Source organism: Rhinolophus sinicus, linkage group LG04 (genome assembly GCF_036562045.2).
Source record: "Rhinolophus sinicus isolate RSC01 linkage group LG04, ASM3656204v1, whole genome shotgun sequence".
Taxonomy (NCBI): Eukaryota; Metazoa; Chordata; class Mammalia; order Chiroptera; family Rhinolophidae; genus Rhinolophus; species Rhinolophus sinicus.
Window position 1 is genome coordinate 142,917,477 of NC_133754.1, and position 23,756 is coordinate 142,941,232.

The 23,756-nt window shown below is 36.4% G+C and overlaps 1 protein-coding gene across 18 annotated transcripts in view; it reads right to left on the reverse strand.

The window, feature by feature from the left end:
- The window catches only part of TRPM3 (transient receptor potential cation channel subfamily M member 3), an 820,394-nt gene that overhangs the window by 127,863 nt on the left and 668,775 nt on the right, over window positions 1-23,756 (reverse strand). For all 18 annotated transcript variants that reach the window (XM_074330560.1, XM_074330553.1, XM_074330550.1 and 15 more), the window contains one exon: window positions 7,058-7,130. In XM_074330560.1, the coding sequence (XP_074186661.1) occupies window positions 7,058-7,130 (73 nt within the window). The remainder of the gene's footprint in view (window positions 1-7,057; window positions 7,131-23,756) is intronic.

Here is a 23,756-nt window from a genome sequence, read left to right on the forward strand (position 1 = left end):
CTAACATGCCTGGTTAATGCCACAGCCAATAAAGCACTAGATTTTAAATATACTTCTAATCTGATCCCAAAGCCTGTTGATCATTTACTCATGAGATCAACAAATAGTTGGCTCTTTTGGATTGGGGTTTGCGCTGCTGGCTGGGTGTGAGCCTGGCACTGCTGATGGCTGCTTTTCATGACAGGTATACAGACTAACATCTGAGACAGGGAGGACAGACCCTGATGACATCATTTGAGTCCCGATTCTACTTTGCCTGGACTCAGTTTACCCTTAGACTTCCTGGTCATGTGAATTAACAAATCCATCTTATTTCTTTTTGCTTGAGCTAAATTGAATTGTTTTTTTAATTTTTTTTGTCACCAGTAACTAAATTTTTTCCTGGTTGAAACAATATTCCACTGGTGGTCTAATTTGTAAAAATAAAGCAAGTATCAGATCGCACTTATTTTTGCTATTACATTAGGTGAAGTTGTGGGCGTCCTAGTTTCACCACTAAGATACTGTGTGGGCAGCTAAGATTGTCTGGCAGCTGAGGGTGCTGGTCAGAGCTCTGAGAGTTCTCAGGAAGCAGATGTCCTGATCTATGCATCACTCGGGATGCCCCTGGAGCCACAGTGGCAAATGCCCAACATGTCTGTGGCTGTGCAGAGCCAAGGAGTCCTGGGTCCCCCAAAGACTCAGACATATAATATAAAGAAATCTGAAGTGAGGAGACGTGGGTTTAATTAAGCTTTGGCTCTGCCACTGATTTGCCAAATGATCTTGAATGTCTCTTAGATTCTGTGGCCTCAGTTCCCTAGTTTGTAAAGTGCATGGGGATAGAGGGTATTGTGGTTTCAGCATGGCTTTGGGATGAGGTAGTAATAAGAGGCCAATGGCAGACATAGGTTTTTTGGGGCCCATGCCTGGACTCTAACTGTTGATGGCCAATCAGCTCTGTGACATTGAAGTTAAAGATTTCACTCAAGGTGTAAAATGACCCATCAGGAAACAAGTGCATTTCAGGAAGCCTAATTTACAAGTCAGAGAACACATGGAAGACTAAAAGTGGCCTCATGCAGAGAAGGGTTTAAGAAATACTTTACTAAAGAATCTAAATTGCAAAAATGACTTGGTCAGTTTCATCTCCAACTAAAATATTTCACTATTCTCCCACTGTTTACCCCCATGTCCCTTTTAAACTTGAAGTGAATATGTCACACATTTTGACTTTGTAGATCTCTTTTGGACACAATTTCATCTACTTTCATTTGTATAATATTTAATAACTATGGTAGTTTTGCATCTCATATGAGTGATGGAAAGTGTCAACATAAATGTCTCTTATTGGCCTTAATAAAGCTATCTAAACCATTCCAAGTTAAAACCAGACATTAAAAGGAAAGCAATCATGCATGTGCTGTATTAAGCTGCCTACACACAGGAAGGAGGGTAGGAGAGCCGGAATACATAATTAGAAATACTTTTTGTTTTCAATGTAGGGTCATAATCAATTCCCATAAAACCTATTCATGAATCATCTGCGTTTCAGCAAGGTAGCGTCTCAGTAAACACTCCAAAATGTTAATTGCTTATGAGACCTATCTAATGCATAGAATTATTGAATATAAAAATAAACTACTTCAGAATATATGCTACAATTTTTGTTTTACTAGGGATTAATTAAGCCATATAGAAAACTAAGAAGAGTTTTTTTAGCAAGACTAATTGTCTATTTATGCCAGTACTGGTTTGTGATAATAACTCTGCAATTTCTAGTTAACAGAGTCAGAGGGGCATGCATTCAGAAGTAGTTTCAAATCACTAAAATATATTGTTTTTTTTTAAAAAAATGTTATCCACTTTTATTTCAAGTTTAGTGTTTTTAAAGATAGAAATTTAAAGGAAAATTGTTCAGAACATAGTGATTTTCATTATTTTGTGATCTAATCTAATCAATGTCATTCTTATTTGAAATTATTTTCTTTAAAATTAAAAAAAAAAAAGTTACCATTGACATTCAATATATATTAATTTCAGGTATATAGCATGACGGTTAAACATTTATATAACTTACGAAATGATCATCCTGATAAATCTACTGCCCACCTGATACCATATATAGTTATTATAATATTACTGACTATATTTCCTATGCTGTACTTTACATCCCCATGACTACTTTATAACTCCCAATTTGTACTTCTTAATCCCTTTACCTTTTTTACCCTGTCCTCCTCCAATCTGGTAACCATCCCTTTGTTCTCTATGAGTATGTTTTTGTTTTGCTTGTTTATTTTGGTTTTTAGTTTCCACATATAAGTGAAATAATATGGTAGTTATCTTTCCCTGTCTGACTTACTTCACTTAGCATAATACCCTCTAGGTCAATCCATGTTGTCGCAAATGGTAAGATTTCTTTGTTTTTTATGACTAAGTAATATTCCATTGTGTAAATGTACCACCTCTTTATCCAGTTATCTGTCAGTGAACGTTTATCTTGTTTCCATATCTTGACCATTGTAAATAATTCTGCATTGAACATAGGGATCCATGTATCTTTTCAAATTATTGTTTTGGATTTCTTTGGGTAAATACTCAGAAATGGGATTGCTGGGTCATATGGTAGTTATATTTTTAATTTTTGTACGGAAACTCCATACTGTTTGCCATAATGGCTACATCAGTTTGCAATCCCACCAACAGTGAGCAAGGGTTCCCTTTTCTCCACATCCTCGCCAACACTTGCTGCTTGTTTATTTATTGATGATAGTCATTCTGATAAGTGTGAGGTGATATCTCATTGTGGTTTTAATTGTGTTTCTCTGATGATTAGTGATGTTCAGCATTTTTTTACATGTCTATTGGCCATCCATAAGTCCTCTTAGAGAAATGTCTGTTCAGGTCCTCTGCCCAAGTTTTAATCAGATTCTTTGAATTTTTGGTGTTAAGTTACATGAGTTCTTTATGTATGTGGATATTAACCCCTTATCAGGTGTATCATTGGCAAATATCTTCTCCCATTCAGTAGGTTGTCTTTCAGTTTTGTTGATGGCTTCCTTTGTTGTGCAAAAACTTTTTAGTTGGATGTTGTCCCATTTGTTTATTTTTTCTTTTGTTTCACTTGCCCGAGACATACTAATATATATATATATTTTACTAAGAGTGATGTCAAAAAGTTTACTGCCTGCGTTTTCTTCTAGGAGTTTTATGTTTTGGAGTCTTACATTTAAGTCTTTAATCCACTTTGAGTTTATTGTTGTACATGGTCTAAGAAAATAGTCTAGTTTCATTTTTTTCATGTATCTGTCCAGTTTCATTTTTTTGCATGTGTCTGTCCAGTTTTCCCAACAACATTTATTGAAGCGATTGTCTTTACCCCACTTTATATTCTTGCCTTCTTTGTCATAGATTAATTGATCACATAGGTGTGTGTTTATTGCTGGGCTCTCTATTCTGTTCCATTGATCTATGTGTCTGTTTTTATGCCAGTACCTTGTTGTTTTGAATTACTTTGGCCTTGTAGTATCATTTGATATCAGGTGGTGTAATACCTCCAACTTTGTTCTTCTTTCTCAATATTGCTGTGGCTATTTGGGGTCTTTTGTGGTTCCATATAAATTTTAGGGCTATTTGTTGTAGTTCTTTGAAAATTGCTAATGGTATTTGGATAGCAATTGCATTGAATCTGTAGATTACATTGAGTAGAAATTTTTCTAAAGTTAGCAAATATATTGGTTATTATTCTGGCATTTTAATTTTTATTTCAAACTTTTTTCTTTATGATTTGAACAAACTTACAAATGCATCTTAAAAAGAAGTTGTCTTTCTCCATGTAAGTATCTATAAGCAGTTAATTAGTTTATTAGTTATCAATAGCATTATCTCTGAAGAACATGTGAAATAAAATGGTAGAAACTAGGTAATTTTCTCTGAAGTGACTGTAAAAATCCATAGGGAAATTTGATTTCTTACAAATTCGTTTCTGTTAGTTCTGCATTCATAAATCTCTTGCTTACAGTCCCCAATGGTATTTCTAATCATTTCTTAAATCAATAGCTATTATCCATGACTATGTGACTTATATAGATCCTTTACATTAAATACTGTCTGTGCATATTATAGTGCTTTGATTTTATATGTACCTAACTTTACAGTTAATTCCATAAGATGCTTTCTCGGTTTCTGTCATTTTGACATGAAAGAAGTATAGTGTTTTCTTGACTACAGTATGTCTCCTGCTCAGTTACATAAAAGCTATGGTAACATAGCTTTTTTATTTCCCCCCCTAATACTTAAAAAAAGAAAAACCCTGAAGTCCATACTGTATTCAGATTTTATTAGTTTTTAACCTAATACTCTTTTTTTTTTATGCTCAAGGATCCCATCCAGAAAACCACATTACATTTGGTCGTCATGTCTCCTGAGGCTCCTCTAGGCTGTGACAATTTCTGAGACTACCCTTGTGTGGATGACCTTGACCTTGCAGAGGAACATAGCATTTTGCACTCTATTTCAGTTCTTTTAAAATGTTTTCCAGAAAAATAAGTGAGCAGTAGATGTTCCTCTCTCTCCATGCTGCAGATTAACTTCTTTGCCAATGAAGATTAAAGCCAAAGAAAAAGAATTCTCATTTAGAGAGGACAGTGATCACCACATATTACACTTTAGTGCACGTACAGGAATTAGAGTGTATACCCACATGATGTGACTTCCAAGATGCACGAGAAATGATAAAAATGATTGGGAGTAATTTTATCTACAGAAAGGGTCAAGGGATCACTTACAATAACTTCTGCTATGAGCAGATGTTTTCTGGCTTTATTGAGCCTGGAGCAAGAGGTTTATGCTGCTGTATGAGATGCAGAGAGGATGAGGTGACTGAGAGAGCAGGTTGATAAGCATCTGATAGTTTATTAAGGTAAGTTTGGGGTCTTTTCCAGGGGAAAAGTCCTGGCAGGGCCTGGCTGAGAGATGGAGGGAGACAGAGGGACTAGGTGACATCCCTAGATTCTTGAGTACTTTTCCCATAGAACCTATCAAGCTGTCTGAAGTCCAGAAGTATTAACAGAGTCAGACATCCTCTGAGTAGGGTCGCCTGAGTTAGCAAATAAAAATACAGGACTCCCAGTTAAGTTTGATTTTCAGATAAATATTGAACAATTTTTTTTAGTTTAAGTATGTCCCATGCAATAGTTGGGACAGGTTTATGCTAAAAATATGTTATTTATCTGAACATTCAATGTCCTTTATTTTCTCTGGTAACTCCACTCTGTGCCACTTCCTTGGGTTCCCCTGAATGTGTGTGGTGGGAGTGGGAGGAGAACGAAAAGGAGAAGCGTGCACAGCCTCTAGCCTCAGACCACTACTCTCGGAGAGTGGTTACTTCATGCCAAGGACAAACACGACATCTCCTGTTCTCAAAAGCTACCCCAGGTCAGCATTTGAAGAAATTATAGGCCTCTTAGTTCTCCATAACAACATTTACTTTATTTCCAGCTTTCTCTCTTAATTTTTGAACTGACAACCAATCAGTTTGTATCATATGAACAGTATCTTTTAATATGTACAAATCCTGAAGAAAATCAAACCCAGTGGAATCAGAAACAAGAGATGCCAAGGTAAATAGTACCACCACAGCCACCTGGTTTCCCCTCTGCCCTCCTCTCCACCTCCCATAGGTCAGTGGTTAGTTTCACAGCTCTTTCCTCTCCTATCTAACTTCTCGAACTATACCAACTGTACTATATAGATTCCTCATGTATTAGATAATTGAAAACTAAGTATAATTGAATAAAAAATAAGTGCTAAACATTGTTACATGCCCAGGCATAATAAAACAAAAAATACATGGGAAGAATAATCAACTAAAGAATTTGAAACTGATTTAAGTATGTTTTGGCCTCCAAAGAAGCCCGCAAAAGTATTATGCTAGATATACTTCAGAAATCAACTGGGTCAAAATCAGAAAGCATTTAAAAGCCTTCACAAAATAGAGCTGACACACCATAGTATTTTAATGGCACAAATTCCCATTAGTATCAACTGTTGCATAAGTAAGGTTCATTGTAGTGATTAGAAATGTTAATTTCTTAGCGCAATCATAATTTCCTTTAATCTTCTATGGCAGTGTTTTTTAAACTCCAGGTTATGACCTATTAGTGGGTCATGAAGTGAATTTAGTGGGACAAAATCAGCATTAAAGAGAATAGAAAATATCCAATTTTATTACATAGTCAATGTAAACATTATTTCATGTAACTTAATTTCAGTTTTTTAAATACATATGTATAACTACTTGATTATAATATAAAATATATTTAATATGGTCTGTCATGAACAAAACAGTCAGAAAATAACTATTCTATATAACAACAAATAAATTCTAAGACTGATTCAAAAGTGAAACACAATTTTAAGTCACAAATTAATGATGGAGGAAGAAAATATTTTCAGTATTGGAACTAGAGAACAGGATAAACACCTACCTTATAAAGGAAAATCATACAACCCATGGCATTTCTATTTCTGCCTCAACTTTGAATAAACTTAGAGTTAAATTAATGCTCAATTATAACAAGTACAGTAGCCTAATATTTTGGTTTATTTCTTTTTCTCTTCCTCTAAACGGTTTTGATTTTCCATTTTTAATGTACTATGGTATCTCTACATCTATCTATCTATCTATCTATCTATCTATCTATCTATCTAATCTATCTATCATCTATAGCATACAAAGTGTTTTTTGGAAGTAGACAAGGCAATAATTACTAAATAACCTCAGTAACTTAGTGTCTTACATGTTATATTAGCCTTTTGTGTATTTTTATGATTCAATAGACATGACTGAATTGTAGTATATTTAAACTTTATGAAATTTAATCACTTTAAAACAGCTCCATATAGGAGAATTTAATAGCAGTAACAGTGTCTTACAAGAGAGGTCCTTATGTTATCACTAATTGGATGTGTCATGGTATCATTTGGAATCACATCCACTATTAGAAGATATAAGGTTGCTGTGTTAATCCATTTTAATTATCTTTGCACTCTCTGGACACAGAAACTCTCTTACCTTTGAGTAAAGCTGTCAGGATAGCTAAATCAATGTCCTGGTGTCCTTCGGATCCCATCCGAAATACTGTAATCTGAAATTTGAGACAAGGTGATCATTAGAAATACATTCCCTTCCCCACCAAGAGAAATTAAATCAGGGAGCCCATATCTGAACACAGACTACTTTAATATCTCTAAAGTAGATTTTTAACCACAGGGAAAGCATACATAGCAAGAATTCAATTAGAAGCTCTGCAGTTCATTAAGAGTGAGATGCCTCAGTAGCCTCCTAACAGAGACCATCTCAGATAATTACATTGATTATGTTTACATTGAGGAGAAACTGGAGACCAAGGAAAGTGTCCTCTTCTATCATTTCCGTTTTAAAATTAAAGAATTAAAGCTTGCCGGATTAACAATGTGTAATCCATAATGTAAACTATGACATGGGAAATTAAGTGTGTAAAAATAGCTAGTTAGTATGACCTTCAGTAAATGGCCTGACTAGGTGTGTGTATGCATGTGTTTATATTCATGTGAGCAATACAGCCGTCCCGACATTTACTCCTCAGCAATAGTTACCCAAGGTTTTCAACACTGTGATGCCTGGAGATGTCCTCTCAATAACCTTGAAACTTCTTGAGACTAATCTGGCAGTACATCCAGATTGTAAGAAGGGGAAAGCAGTCAATACAATTAATGTTTCATTTTGGTAAGCTAGTAGAGAAAAGTATTCTCTGGGGGTAAATAATGGGGAGGAGAGTAAAGACATAACAGAAGGACTAAAATATGTGAGATTAACACAAAGTCCCAAAGTAATGCTTAAGAATAATGAAGTTTTTTTTTTCTCTTTTCTTCCCCCAAGTCAAAGGGAAGCTACTTAAGGGAGCCAAAAGATTATTTGAATATCTTCATTGAATTACTATTGTACTCAATTGCTTTAGGCTTAAAGTTTCTCCATCTGTAAAATGGGAAAATGTTAGTGCTTGTCTATTTCTAACTACATAGGATGTAATCGCTATAGGATTTGCTAATATATAATTCTAAGTTTTGCCACTATGATGGAGAGAATGGGCATAGAACCATACACTGTTAAACTATCAGTTGCCTTAGAAATCTTCTGGTCCACTACCCAGAGATAAAGTAATTTGCCTAAGGTCAATGCATCATTATTTCTTGACTGCCTAATGTTTCCTTATGTGCACGATTTATTTAACCAGTCTTCTATTAGGGAACATTTGGGTTGTTCCCAATCGTTGCCATTATAAACTCCACTGCAGGGAGTACCCTTGTATGCACATGGCTGAGTATGTCTGTAGAATAAAATTCGTAGATATGGATGTTCTTGGCCCTGTCACTCTGAGGGAACGTCTTTAATTCATTACTTTGATTCTCCTCCTAGAGCCTTACCTATTTCCTGCTTTTGTTTATTTTGATCCTGCATGGCAACAGGAATAACTTTGAACTTTAGAGTATGTATTTTTCTTCTACAATGATTTAGAAACTGTAGTTTCTATACCTGCTTTTAATATTCCAGAAATTACTCAAAATTTCTTGTCTCCCTAATATGGTATCCTTTTTCATCTCCCTCCATGCTGAGCACTGAAAGTGGTATATATGTCCTATATATGTCATATAATATATATGTCATATATATGTCATATAATACATATGTCATTTTCAGCCTTCTTTTGGTCATTTGAGGGGTAGAAAGGGAGATAGGCACATATACTTATTCTATCAAATCTCACCAGTGTAAATTTTAATAGAAAAAATTCAAATTAGGTAGAAGTGAAAGTTATTAATTTAATTATTTCATAGGCAATTTAGTAAATAAAGCCTGATTTTTTTAAAATTATAAAATTGGTATTTTCAACATGTACCCTAAAAGTAACTCTTGCCTTTGTTTGACATGGTTGGGTATTTTTTTGAAAACACTAGGGAATACAGGGAGATTAAAGTATTCTTCAAGATTCAAAAGAACAAACATCAAACATGTTGTTAAAAAAACAAAACACTACTTTCTCCCAAATTCAGTTTGACATTTTATATTTTCAGCCTGCTTGTGGATAAATTGCTTTAGCCTAGATGATTCTAATGCTGAAGAGAAGGAAAATCTTTCAAAATGATGTGATTCCCTTATTCTCCACCCCTTTGACCTGTCTGCCAACCAGCTTCTCTGCTTATGTTCTTGCTCTAATTTTGCACCCTCTTCAAAGTAGGGAATCTGGGCATCTCATCTGCTACCCTCACCCCCTACATAGAAGTAACTCATTAAACACATATTTATTGAGCCTGCATTCTGTGCCAAGGCACTGTTCAGGTGCTGGGAAGAGAGCAGTGAATAAAACTGACAAACAATTCCTGACTTCATGGAGCTTATGTTCTAGTCCAGCTTAAAGAGTGGAGACAAAGTAAGTAGGATATATGATATGTCAGATTGTGAAAAGTTCTTTACAGTAGTGCTTGCCACTCCTATTTACTTCCTTCTCTGTCCTCACCATCACAGCCATTGCAATATGTTGAGATGCTACACAGCTTATAGCATCTCAACTTACTGCAGTTGTTTCTTTACTGGTCTTCCTGACTCTGGTCCTTCCATTCTATTCCCCATGCAGCCATTCAAGAAATCTTCCTGATTGTATCGCCTTCCTTATTAACATGTTTTAGTGGCTTCCATACTTATGACACAAAGGTAAACATTCTTAGTAGGACATTCAAGGGATGCCAATATCACACGCCTGGTGATTTCCTTAGTCTTGTATCTTGGCAACTACAGCCTCACTGCCACAACCTCACTGCCACTCCCACCACCACAGCCACGACCCAACACCACACATCTGCTATGCTGAGAAACTTGCTCCTTTCAGGGCTCTTGATGTTGTTTCTAGCTTCTTAGCCTTTGTTCATTCAGTTCCCCCTTTTTGGACTGCCCTTCCCTCTCCTTGGTGAACCAACTACAAGCCTTTCATTTGACATCTGTCACTGAAGAAGCCCTTCTATCTAACTAGGATTGAACCTGCATTTTGGCCCCTAGTATTCTCTGTATGGCTATCTAACATACCACTTTAATCCGTCATTGCTCTTATTTGCACATATGTCTTTTTTGTATTAAAAAAAGGTCCATTTGCAGGCAGGATCACTAGTCCTTGCTCAGTCAATATTTGTTAAGTGGATAAATTATTACCAAATGGCTGTGTTTAGGAAACTGGTTTAGAGAAACCAATAATGAAAAAGTAGCACATCCCACACAAGAATGGTAATATAGCTAAAGTGAATGGGCATGTTATGCTATAGAACAAGAGTATATTTCAAATCTTAAGAGTCAATTTTAGCACGAGTCTACTGGACACTAGTATATTATTGCTAAACACTTAGTCAAACATTATGTAGTAGAAACTGGAATGTGTGAGGTTTAGAAATTATTTATTGAGGATGAGTATGGATGTGCCATCTTTGAGATATAGGTGGCATCAATTAACCCAAAAGTACGTTTTACCAAAGTGTTTGAAACTTCGGTGTTATATAGATTAAACCATATTATAAAAAGAATCAAAGTAGGAATATATTGCAGAAAAGTGGGAAAACAAAACAAAACAGTAGTATGGAAATGATTTGGGAAAAATAATTTTATGTTTGAAGATGATTTTGTTCATTTTCTGGACAAAAAAAATGTACATATTCACCACCTAAATAACAAAATAGAGTGTATATGTGGCTGAATTAATCATCAACTTTCCACTTCTAAAATTCAGCAAGTCCTATAGTTCAAGATGAGGGTACAGAAAAATATTGGGAAAATTCAGCCGACTCCCTTTCAAGGTGTCTATCAATTAGCTTAACTTGTGATTTTTATTTTTGTCACAGTGTGCTATGAATCTGTGAAAATAGACATGGATATTGAAGCAATCTTTTGAAAATGAAAATAACCATGATATTAAACTAAAATCATCTGTAAGCTGTAAGCACATATTGGCTCAATCTATCAGAAACAGAAAGGCACATTCCACAATCATTTCATGCTGTGTTAGATATGTAAGAGATGATATCTGAGTTTGACAAATGGTTTGTAACGTGTCGGAGGATTTTAGAGAAATACCAAAGCTACACGATAGATAATCAGCAAAGTTCTTACAGTATTATAGGCATTTAGAAAAGTCCACCTATAATAATTGTAACCACAAGGTTTCAGGACATTAAATATCCTACATCTGGATCTTCCTTAAAAGAAACATCTCTGACATATTTTGTATTTACCCATTCAAGTTCTTAATAAAATCGGGGGATATGTTTCCTGAGGACAGGAGCAGGGAGAGAATTGGACCCACAGACAATTCAGTCATCACAATGCAATGACTTTTAAAAATCACCAGCTGAGCAGAAACTTTCTCTGATGATTAATATTCAAAATAATTTGAAACAATTGAGTGATTAATAGAAAATGCAAAAATCCATGTTCATCACAATATCGAATGATAGAAGACCCCTGATAGGATTGTACACAGGAATCCTGGTTGGTAAAGAAGACCTTTAAGCAGATACTGGCTTCAGTTTTCACTTTAGTGCAATCAAAATCACTTAGTCCAGGGAAGAGAATAATGCAACTTGATGAGTAGAATACTATGCACCTAAAACATACTCCTATTTGATTTCCATCACTTGAGAAAATAAACTCACTTTGGTTGACAAAATTCTTAGAGTGAACATTCTGACAAAGTACTGGCTTCTAGAAATGGACCTGCTGATTTATATGGAGGAGGGGAAAAACATCAGAGGACATTCAAACATCTGTAAATGAGCAAACCAAAGATCAATGGAAGGTGATATTCAAAATTTTTGTGAGAAAATTAACATCCCATGAGTTCAATTATTTGTTATGAAGTTCCATATAAACTACATATTAACTTTCCATGTAATATTTTGTAATAAGACTTACAGTTTCATATTGAAGTGGGTGAATAAAAAATGATGCTATAGAGATAGAAATTGGATGAAATTAATATGACTCTAGTGTGTTATTCCTTAAAAGACTGTGATGTATGAATTTATACATTAGACAAAATAAGTGAATATTTGATTTTCAGAAGGATATGTATATATTTTTATTGTAAGTAAATTTTATTTTATTTTTTATTAAAATTATTGGGGTGACATTGGTTAATAAAATATTTTATTATACAATGGATTTGCCAGTGTATTTTAAAGGTGTGTTCTTCCTATCTTTTGTACACAATTCAATTTAGATTACTTTTAGTAATAGATTGTCTCATAGATTAAAGCTCCACTACATTACCACTCAACCTAATGCTCTCTTAGGGGACCTTCATGCATGAAACACTTGGAATTAATGAAGAGTGCCAGAAAAAGGAGGAAGTTTTGCTTTTGTGACTCTAATCCTTGACTCCCGTTTCTCTCTTTCTCCCACTATAATCTAAGAACACTAAAGTTTGTTTCTCCCTTCAAAAATGCAATTCAGAGGCCAGAAGCTCACCGGTTCTGATATGATAATTTTTTTTATTATAAAAGCAATACATGACTGTCATTAAAAATTATAGAAAGTTTAGAAAAAGTCAAATGAAAAATAATTTCCAAAATCCCAAGTCCTATCCAAAGACAACCATTGATGATATTTTGGTATATTTCCTTCAAGTCTCTTTCTTTTTCTTTCTCCCTCCCCCTGCATAGGCAAAGTCTGTACATGTGTGTGGTGGTGGGGGAGGCATGTTTGTGAAGCACTATTTTGTAATATCATTTTCTTTTCCATTAGCATTATAATTAAGCACTTTCCTGCATTATTGGGAACTCTCCCAAAACATAATGTTCAATATCTACAGACTGTTTAGTTCAATCAATGTGCATAGCTCACTTAATCAATACCTCCTTGGACATTTACATTGGGTCTAAATATTTGATATAAATAAAGATATGCTGAACATCTTTGCATGTAAATCCTGTTCTGTATTTGGCCTTCTGTCTTTAGAATAGATTCCCAGAAGTTTGATGCTCTTGTCACAAATTGCCTCAGTATTTTACTAGAAATGAGTATTTTAGCACATAAAGGCTAATTGAAGTAAAATGAAGCTTGTGTTGTCCTTGAACCAGATTTACTATAAAGGCCAACCCTATTAGTGAAAAGGCTGGAGAGAGGGAGACAGCTCTTATGCAGCGGTTCTACCAAAATCATAGTGGAAAACATAGTCACATGCATATGCTGACCGTGCAGTCTTCACACCAGGAGGCAGAGGAGCTACGAGCAGGATCAGCTTGACTTCTCTCTATCTGTACCACTATGAACAACCAGGATGAGTTTAGGCTCTTGTTCTTTGGAAAAGTGGTTTTGAAAAACAGATGAACATCATCACTTTCTCCCAGTTTTACTTTCATAATTTTTACTTTATAGCCCTTTGAATGCTATATAGGTCCCAGGACGGTGCTGGCTTAAATGAATGGATGGTGTAAGTGAAATCATTTGGTGAACATGAGCTTTATATATATATATATATATATATGTTGTGTCACTAAGAAAATTGTTAAATATGGGTAAGGAACTCAACCTGGGCTCCATGATTGACATGTTCTTTATAATCTGAAGAGTACTTTTTGATCCCAAGTTGACACATAGAGAGGATAGGAAAAAGCAGAAAAAGCAGCCCGGCTGATTTTATGATGAGGGCAAAAAATAGGAACAGGTTAAACTCCTCATTTAGTTCTTTAGAAAAAAATTCAGGGTACTTTCTTGGGGTTGAAACTAGATGACAACCTGTCATCTACTATCTTCTGCTTTGAGTTCCTTTCCTGACAATTGATGTTACCTCTTTCATTTACTATATAACTGTGTGGTGTACCTCACTGGATGCCAATATGACAGATGCCACAGGTCCAACAATAATATTTCTAGAAGCTTCTTTATATACCTTATGGCCTTGGCTATCAGAATCAAGAATATTTGTCATCTACCATCTTGTCAGCCAACCAGATGGGTAAAAATTCAATTTGAACCAAAGTAATATTTTCCATCTCAGAAAGGACATTATTGGGCTCATGTGCATTTTCTTACATACTTTTTTAAAAACAAATAAGTAGATATCTCTCTGAGGAGAATATGCAGGACCACAGATGGTTCTTATGGGCCAACACCATATGGGCTTCTTATTAGGTTGTAATAATTTTTAGTAAGGTTTTGTTTTCAGTGGTTTTATCTTATTTTTTCATCATCACAGGATGAAACTACATCTTTTTCTTACTTCCTGTCATAATTATCAAGACATCACATGCTTCTGCAGCGAAACTACTTCTTTGCGATCTCTCCAGATGAGAGGTTGCCAAGAAGGTATGATAAAGTGATACAGACAGAGACGATATCTCACCTCCCTTCTCAAGCCTGTCCAGTTTCCCTGGTAAAAATCTTGTTGACAGTTTCCAAGGTTGATAGACTAGATGCCCTTGGTTCACAACTCTGGGAAACTACCCACCAGGAGGTCATACCAGTTGTTGTTGGGCCAATCTCACCCTTGCCCTTAGGGACAGCAACCCTTAGTCTGAGCCAGTGAGGGAGGCCCATTTAAGGTAAGAAGAATAGCATTTTGGATTCTCTTCTGAGCTTACAAAAAGATACATTGTACTTCTCCGTCCCTTTCTGCCCAGCCATAATGAACACCAGAAAAATCTTGAATGCATGGCATGAAAGCTCACTAGGGATGGAGGATCTGATTTTTTTTTCCCCCCAGGCTGCCTTTCTGTACCTTTCCTGGTAAGAAAGGAAGAGAGCTGTTTAAATAACATTCACTTCAGAGCCTGTGAAAGATTCTGCCATGGAGGGTCAGGGAAATGTCTTAGAGGAAAATGCCCATTTTGGCCTGTGCGAACACTTTCAGATTCCTGGGTTTTCTTTGCATGGCTGACAGGATGAGTTTCGTTTCATATGGCAGATGTCCCATGTCAAAGGATCTTGGCCTAATTACCTCACTCTTCTGAATCCTGGTTTCACTATCCACAAAAAATAAATAAAATAACTGACAAGGTGATCATAAGGGCTCTTTATAGCTCTAGAGGTCACAGAATTTCTTTCTTCATGCTCAAAACGGCAGAAAATCAGTATTTAGGGACATCCAATAGGTTCAGCTTCCTACGTGATACATTAATTATATCCCTGTTGTTTCCTCAGCAACATCCGTAAGAAGGAACCTTGATTTTTGTGGATGATACCATATGAAAATCTTGTTTCCATTTACTGTCTTATCTAGTCTGTTCAATAGCTTAGGGCAAATTATCATTTTTTAATTTGATATAATTGACATATAACATTGTTAAAGTTTAAGGAACATTTAATTTGATATATTTGAATCATACATTTTAATTTGATACATCATTTAATTTGAATCACAATCACAATATAATTACCACTCTAGAGTGAATTAATCATATGATTCAGCAATCTAACTTCTAGGTATATATCCACCGGAAATGAAAACAGGATATTGGAAAAGATATCTGCACTCCCATGTTTTTTTTGTGGTATTATCCACAGCAGCCAAGATATGGAAACAACTGAAGTGTCCATCAACAAATGGATAAAGAAGATGCCGTATGTATACAATGGGATATTGTCCAGCTGTGAGAAAGAAAGAAATCCTTCCACTTGTGATAACATGGGTGGACCTTACGGGCACTATGCTCAATGACATGTCAGACAGAGAAAGACAAATACCATATGATATCACTTATATGTGGAATCTAAAAAAGCCAAAATGCATAGAAACAAATTACCATTTTAAAAATGTTCCCTTTTTACATTGCTGGACCATTGAACCATCATTTCTGTTCCATGCCATGTATACCATATTGCTGATAGTTATATACCCAGGTCTTATGCCTATGGAATTAGTTAAGTGGCTCCCTCTGTTCAGGAAAGTCTGTTGCTCTCAGGCTTATAACACCCCATCAGTGCCCATGGCCCAAACCCCTTACTGTGAATACTGGTCTAGCGCTTGAGTTCCCATCTTCCACAGCGCCCATCCGACATCCTTCCAGAAACCTAACACATTTTGTGCTCGGGCTCAGAGGGACAGACTCTGTACAATATGAACAAGCTTTAGAATCATGCAGATTTGGAAGTGAATCATGCTGATTACTAGGCTTTAGATACTACTGTACCTCTCTGAGCCTCAGTTTCTTCCCATTGGAAATAGGGATAACTCTTTGTCTAAAGATTATTGCAAAGCTTCATGTGGAATCATCTTTTTACATCATACAGCACAGTTTCTAGTGTCCGGCATGGGCTCAATAATTGTGACTTCCCTTCCCGTTTATTTGCTGTCCTTGGCATGTGTGTTCCCTAGGGCAGCTCTTTCTCCCACTGTGGTGGCTCTGCCCTGTCTTCTCTCTGCTGGTATGTCTTACCTCTGAAGCTGTGCCTGGTTAATTGCCCCTCGTCCTCCCAGGCACAGTTCAGCTATCACCTCCTGCAAGCCCATCTTGATACTAATTATTCTTTACGTTGGTTATGTGTCCATTGCATTTCCTCTGAACTATGTGAATATACCTCTGTCACAGTACTGACCCTATACCACAAACAATGCCAACATCAATGATAACAACATTACTAAGGCCACTTAACTGTGCATTTACAATATGCCAAATACTGTGCAAACACTTCACAAACATGACTTCGGCCCAAACCACAAAAATCTATCAGTATCCGATTTTGCAGCTGGTGACCTTGAGCCCAGAGAAGTTAGGTACTACATGGAAGGCCATGCAGTTAGGAAGGCATTTAGACCCAGACAGCCTGGCTCAAGGGTACAATGTCCTATTTGCTTATCTGCCTCCTTCAATAGCCTCTGATCTCTTAGAAGGCAAGGACACTTCTTTAATCTCTATATCCCTGTTACCCAGTAGTGTACTTGGCACATCATGGGTGCTCAATGAATGTTTGTGGAATGAATCTTTCATTCTGAGTTCAAATTTGGCCCGTAGTTTTCAGATGGGGATGGCGTATGACAAAGACTGTCTCCTTGACCAAAGTTTAGTCAGACTCCTCTGAGCCCTTTTCTCCACTTTGGGCTTCTCTGTTCATCTTCCTGTTGCCCAATTTTAGCAAAAATCTTGCTAAGTCAGTTTATTGCTAAGTCAGTTTATTGAGAATCCCCCAGCCTACATGCTCAATAGCTGACCAAATTCCTCATTCCCCACGTGATAGATATCCACGTGATTGATACCTGATCCCCCTGGTCTGCCTTCAGCAAGAACCTGTTAGGTCAGTTTAGCAAGAATCACCTTACCCTCTTAGTGATTTTATATCCTGACTCTGCTCCTTGGTCATAAATACCCATTTTCCTTGTTCTCTTCAGAGTTGAGCCCAATGCCTCTCCCTTACTACACACACCACTACAGTAGTTCCTTGAATAAAGGCTTCCTTACGATCATTAACAAGGGTCAGAATACCTTTTCAGTTAACATATCTGAGACTGAACAGCCCTCACGGGATTTAGGAATGGCAGAACTGGAGTCTTGGAGGCTCCATCTCTGGGTTCAGGTGCCTGTGTATCTCTGCACTATTTCCCAACCAGAGACTGGTCAAGTTTCCATCAAGATCTATTCCCAGTCTCTCCAGTAAAGAAAAGGCAGGCTCAGTGCTAAATTCCAAGGTGTGTCCAGTATTTTAGCTGTATTTCCAGAGATACATCTTTGTTGTAGAAACCCTGCCTCAGGCATTTTTGCCTTATAACTAATTGGCTATGAGGCAACTTTGCCATAAAAATCTATGAAATCCCAACAAATAAAGGAGGGACATTACAAAGGATAATAAAACATGAAAAATGAATAACAAAATTAAAAAGACTTTATTTAAAATGTGTATAGATTAATGTTTATACTGTGAAAATAACTGATTTTATTTTGTGGATTGTACCTAAGTACTTGTCTTCTTTCTATGGAACATGTGGTTTCAACTCTGTCACATCAAGGAGGGTCCTTGGCCTCTCTTACTCCTTCCAATGTAGTGTGTTTCAAAATAAGAAACTAACTCTTGTGGCAAATCATCATCAATTAGAAGAAATGCTAACTATTTTAAGACCACCTCTACCATATCTACTTATCACTGTATGGACCAGTATGAGGGTTAGCTAAGATTTATAAATAATATAAAAAATGGGAGTAACAGAGAACTTTGTCAGTAGAAAAATGAAGCCAAACTGATAAGTAGCTTAAATATATTAAGTCTGCCAAAGGCAGTTGATTCATCAATGGAGAAATGAGGCCAAACAGAAAAAAACTCAACTGTCAACCAGTTATTTTATCTTTGTTATGGCAAAATTGCCTATGGCCAATTAGTTAGATGGCAAAAATATTTGTGACAAAAATGCTTGTAGCAAAGATGTCTACAGTGAAGTATCCACCATGTTTCCCCGAAAGTAAGACCCAGCCGGACAATCAGCTCTAATGAGTCTTTTGTAGCAAAAATTAATATAAGACCTAGTATCATATTATATTATATTATATTATATTATATTATATTATATTATATTATACCCAGTGTTATGTTATAGTAAAATAAGACCAGGTATTATATTATATTATATTATATCATATTGTATTATATAATATCCAGTGTTATATTTTAGTAAAATAAGACCGGGTCTTATATTATATCATATTATATCATATTAGATTATATAAGATCCAGTGTTATATTTTAGTAAAATAAGACAGGGTCTTATATTAATTTTTGCTCCAAAAGACACATTGAGCTGATTGTCCTGCTAGGTCTTGTTTTCGGGGAAACACAGTAGAACCATTCCCAGGGTACTCAGCTCCTAACGGGTTAGGACTCACTACACTTTTAACCTTCCAGGCTAATCTTAGCCAAAACAGATACTGCCATTTGGTCAAGAATGTCCCCGTGTAGTCACAAGAACCAATATTAAAATAAATTCCTAGCTTGAGAGACAGTGAAGAGTGAAAACCTTTGGGCTGCTTTTAAGTGTGTGCCCAAACCCACATCTGAAGACCAATGCCAGGATATCCTGGGTATGTGTCTGACCCAAGATAATCCTGAGTTTTTGTGTGTGTTTGTTTGAGTTACACGTTTGAAAGCATTTGCAAACGAAGATGCACAATTGCATTTTTGTCTTAAACAATCACAAATAAAAGAGAAAATCACAAAGACCGTTAACTGGAAGTGAAATCCTCCTAGGTCCTCCTCTGCCATTAAGTTTGCATGCCAGCCAGGGCTGCTCTCCTGTTCTTGTTTTTGTGTGCCTGGCTGTCACTCCCTTAGAGAAAAATTCCTTATTTATTTACACAATGCCCTTTCTGGAAATGCAGCCTTTATTTCTATTTTTTCAGTCTTTGATTTCAATTTGTGCTTTGACCACAGATCTTTTCTAGGGTCACTCGAGAAGAATGAGAAGCAAGAGCTCCCTTTGTCATATGACAAAATGGAAACACCAAGGGAAACAAAAAGCATCCCCGATAGGTTTTCCCTGTAACCAGTTTCCTTCCTAAACCAGTTTGGCAAATTAAAAATGAAACTGCCTTTTCTGACCTGACAATGGAAGAGCATGACATTTGTTAAATGGTAAAAGGGAGTACTAGTCTACAGTCGGACTGTCATATTATATCAAACTACAATGAACCTTATTCTGAAAAGTTTTCTATTCTTCCAAGCTCAGATTCAAAGAAAGAAGAATTTAGTTTATCAGCTCTATTTTCTCTCTAAAGCCAAGTAATCCCTCTCTCCTCTTTGGGCCATTACAGACACACAGCCCTGTATACTCCCATTGAATAGCTGAGATTATTCTCATTGTTGCACATTCCACAAACCATAATTGCTAACTGCTCCAGGGTCAAAATGCGTTGCAAAAATTTTCAGGCGAAAATTTTGGGATTAACTTTTTCTTTTCAGAATGACTAGAAGAGCTTGTTTTTCTCCCAAACAGAGTAATTCTTTTCTTTCTCTCTTAGGATTGCTTTACTGTTCTGTGTCACATGTTCCATGTCATATGTGCATGTCACATGTAAAAACATTTGGGGAGAAACAGAGATTCAGACGTGATCAAAATGAGGAAGCTGTGGTGAAGGCCACAAGAAAATTCCAACTAGCAAAAGAACATAGGGGCTAAAGAGACAAAGGCCATTTCCGGCTGGTGTGACATAAGAAGACTTTGTGGAGAAGGCCAGGATTAGACCTGGAGTTCGTGAGGTAGTTAGAATTTCAACAGGAAAGTATGGTGGTGAGGAGGAGCAGGAAGTAGACAATGGTGAGAGAAAATAAGAGAAAAGTGAACATTAAAAAATTACAAACAAATATTCAATTTGTCTGGAGCATTGTGTAAAGGGAAGGTGACTTGTGAAGGAAGGTTGGGGCCAAGCTATAAATGATCTTCAGTGTCAAGGAATTTGGACATAATTCACTATATACTAGGCCTTGTACGAAGCATAATATATATATAATATATAATATATAAATATATGTAATATTATATATACAGAGGGTGCCAAAAAAATGTATACACATTTTAAGAAAGGCAAAAACTGTAGTAAAATTGTAATACAAGGAATGACACTAGCATTCATTTGATTAACGCCATCTTTTGAGCGAACATCATACTATACACATTGCTACCGAAATTCATTTCAACTTCGAAAAGTAATACATAGATGATAACATCTCTTTAAATGTGTACCTTTTTTTGGCACCCCCGGTATATACGTATATATACCCTTACTAATCCTCACGTCAACCCTATGAGGCTCAGAAATTAAATTAGTTACCCAAGAGCACTTAGCTGGTAAATGACAGAGGCAAAATTGGATCTCAGATCTGTACAGCTCTAAAAGCTATGCTCATAGCCTCTCGAGGCCATCTTGCTAAAGTCAAAAGCTGTTGGAGGCAAATTAATCTTAGGGTGGGGTTTGGAGGTGGGGTTGTTGCAGCAGGCCGGAGATGAAATAATGGCCTGGGTTAGGCGGTGGCTGTGTGATGGACAGGAAGCACTGTCTGGGGACTTGAAGAAGAATCACAAGGTATGTTGATTTCAGGGGTTAAGAGACAGGGAGGAATCAAAGGTGAGTCTTAGTTTTTCAGCCTCAGTATGGAGAGCATAGGGCTACTCTTGACAAAAACCGGGAAGCCAGGGTGACTGTGGGGAGGTGATGACTTATCTCTCACCAAATTGTTCTCTTTGGAGAATAGAAGTGGAGGGAAGTTTTACACACATCCATTTGCCTGTCACAACAAAAAGAAGTAAATGGGTGTGCACACATATACTACATGTAGTGGTCTTGTGAGTCATGTGACTGTTAAACATGTTAACCATTGTTCCAGAAAGCAACTCTACACAATTTGAATGTGATTCTCTTGGAGGGCAGAATATATATTTCAACCAGCATTGCTTTTCTCACAAAGAACCACCAGAAAAATGTTTGTCTTTACCGTGTTTCACTGAAAATAGACCTAACTGGAAAATAAGCCCTAGCATGATATTTCAGGAGGACATCCCCTGAACATAAACCCTAATGCCTCTTTGGAGCAAAACTTAATGTAAAACCTGGTCCTATTTTCAGGGAAACACTTCAGTCAAATGCCAGCATTTTTTCACATATCTCTATTATCTCAAAGGTACAGTTATACAATGATGTCTATTTTATGGGGGAGATATTACAGAATGAAGTGTTCTACAGAAGTGAATTTTCTAGTTAAGTATGGGTTATCCCTTAATGCCAATTAAAAACAAGTGAATTCTCCTGGATGGAAATTTTTCTAAAATATAACAGACTCATTTGTCATCTTAGACAATATTAAGAGAATGAAAATCCATTGCTTTCTTTTGGTGTGACTCAGTGATGTTCTCATTGACTTTCAAGAAAAGCAGGACCACTTGGCCCTGTGTAAATGGCCCTAGACTGCTCACGTTTAGAGTTCATGCATAGGCTATTCATAGGTTCCTGAATCTACAGTCTAACTCTTATCACAACCCTCATTCATTATGCCTCCCTGCCTTCCAACTGCAATGAGCAGGAATACCAGACCCAAATCAAGCAGGACAGTGGTGGTTTCTATGGCATTGAATGCCTGTGACTGTGTGGAATTTGGTGCACAGATTGTCTGATAATCAGTGTTGGCTTCAAATAAGATTTTTTCTTACTTCCTGGTCCTGAGTATTTGAAGTTTCTATATAAGAGATCTTTAGATAAATGAAGTATTGTCATATTTTGGGCAGGAAACTTTTCTAATTAATTTTATTTGAGCTCTTTCTGCTGCTAGGGAGTTAAGGATTGAACATTTCTAGACTTTTAGGGAGAGCAGATGTTAAGTGAAATAAACATGTCTGGCTAAAGTGAAAATAGTAGCGAGTTCTTACTAATAATAACAGCATCTGTGGTATGCAAGCACCATTCTAAACATTGTACGTGTATAACTTTCACTTAATTTTTCCAATGACCCTCAGTATTAACACCCCGTGTCCCTGAAAATAAGACCTAGCTGGACAATCAGCTCTAGTGCATCTTTTGGAGCAAAAATTGATATAAGACCCGGTATTATATTATATTATATTATATTATATTATATTATATTATATTATATTATATTATATTATATTAATTACATTATATAAGACTCGGTCTTATAGTAAAATAAGACCGAGTCTTATATTAATTTTTGCTCCAAAAGACGCATTAGTCTGATGGTCAGGCGAGGTCTTATTTTCGGGGAAACACAGCGTTCTTATTTTCCAGTAGAGAGACCTAAAGTTGAAACAGGTAAAGTAACTTATTCAAAGTCACATAGTTGGAATTCCCATGCTGTGCTCTCAAGCACTACACAGCTGAAGGCCTCCTGCTCATTCTGCTGGATGACTCATCAGAGTTCCTGGATTCTATGGAGAGAATGAAGGAAAATGAATGGAAGCCACACTGAGGTTAGAGGTAGTGTTCCATGTTTGTCCATGGTCACTGTTTTCAAGAGCCTGCTGAGAGAACAGGTGGAGCAGCAGAGAGCCCTGTTGGTCACACTCGAGGCCGGACGGCTCTCAGGCCACGCTGACTGGCTGCTCTGTCACTGAAACCTCATTTCCCCTTATTTTGTGCAGTGCATACCTCTACTCAGTGGATTCAAAGGAAAAGCAAAGTCCACTAGAAGAAAAGAATCAAGACTGTTAGTTACACTTCCTTTTGTTCTTTAAAGTTCAGAATTCATTTCCTCTTACTTCCTGTAAAACCATCAACTTGCAGAGGAGGTTTAAAATAGCCTGGATACAAAGAAAGAGACAGGGTTACTAGTCTTGAATTTCCTCTCTACTGCTTTGGCAAGAAGACCTACTGATTGGTCAGATTATTCAAACAGATTTTATCATTAATCATCATTTGGACTTTGCTTTTTAAGTAGAGAATTCCCTAGATGCACAGAAGAAGAACTATAATAGCATGAGTAAAGTAAGCTGCTAAAGAAAGTCAAATTAAAAAAAAACAAAACAGGCATGGTAGAATGACATGAAAATGTGCATATTTTTAACTATTATAAAGCTACTGCATTTCATTGCAGTAACAGTGGCAAAAAGTAGGATGCAATTATTTTCTGTCCAACACCTGTCTTTGAGTCTGTCACTTTGTTATTCATTTCTGGACATCAGTGAGAGATGTTTCTTTCCTTTTTTTACCTCTCCCTTATCAGTCCACTGCAGCAAAACATCCCTTAGCTTGAAAGTTTATGTATGGAT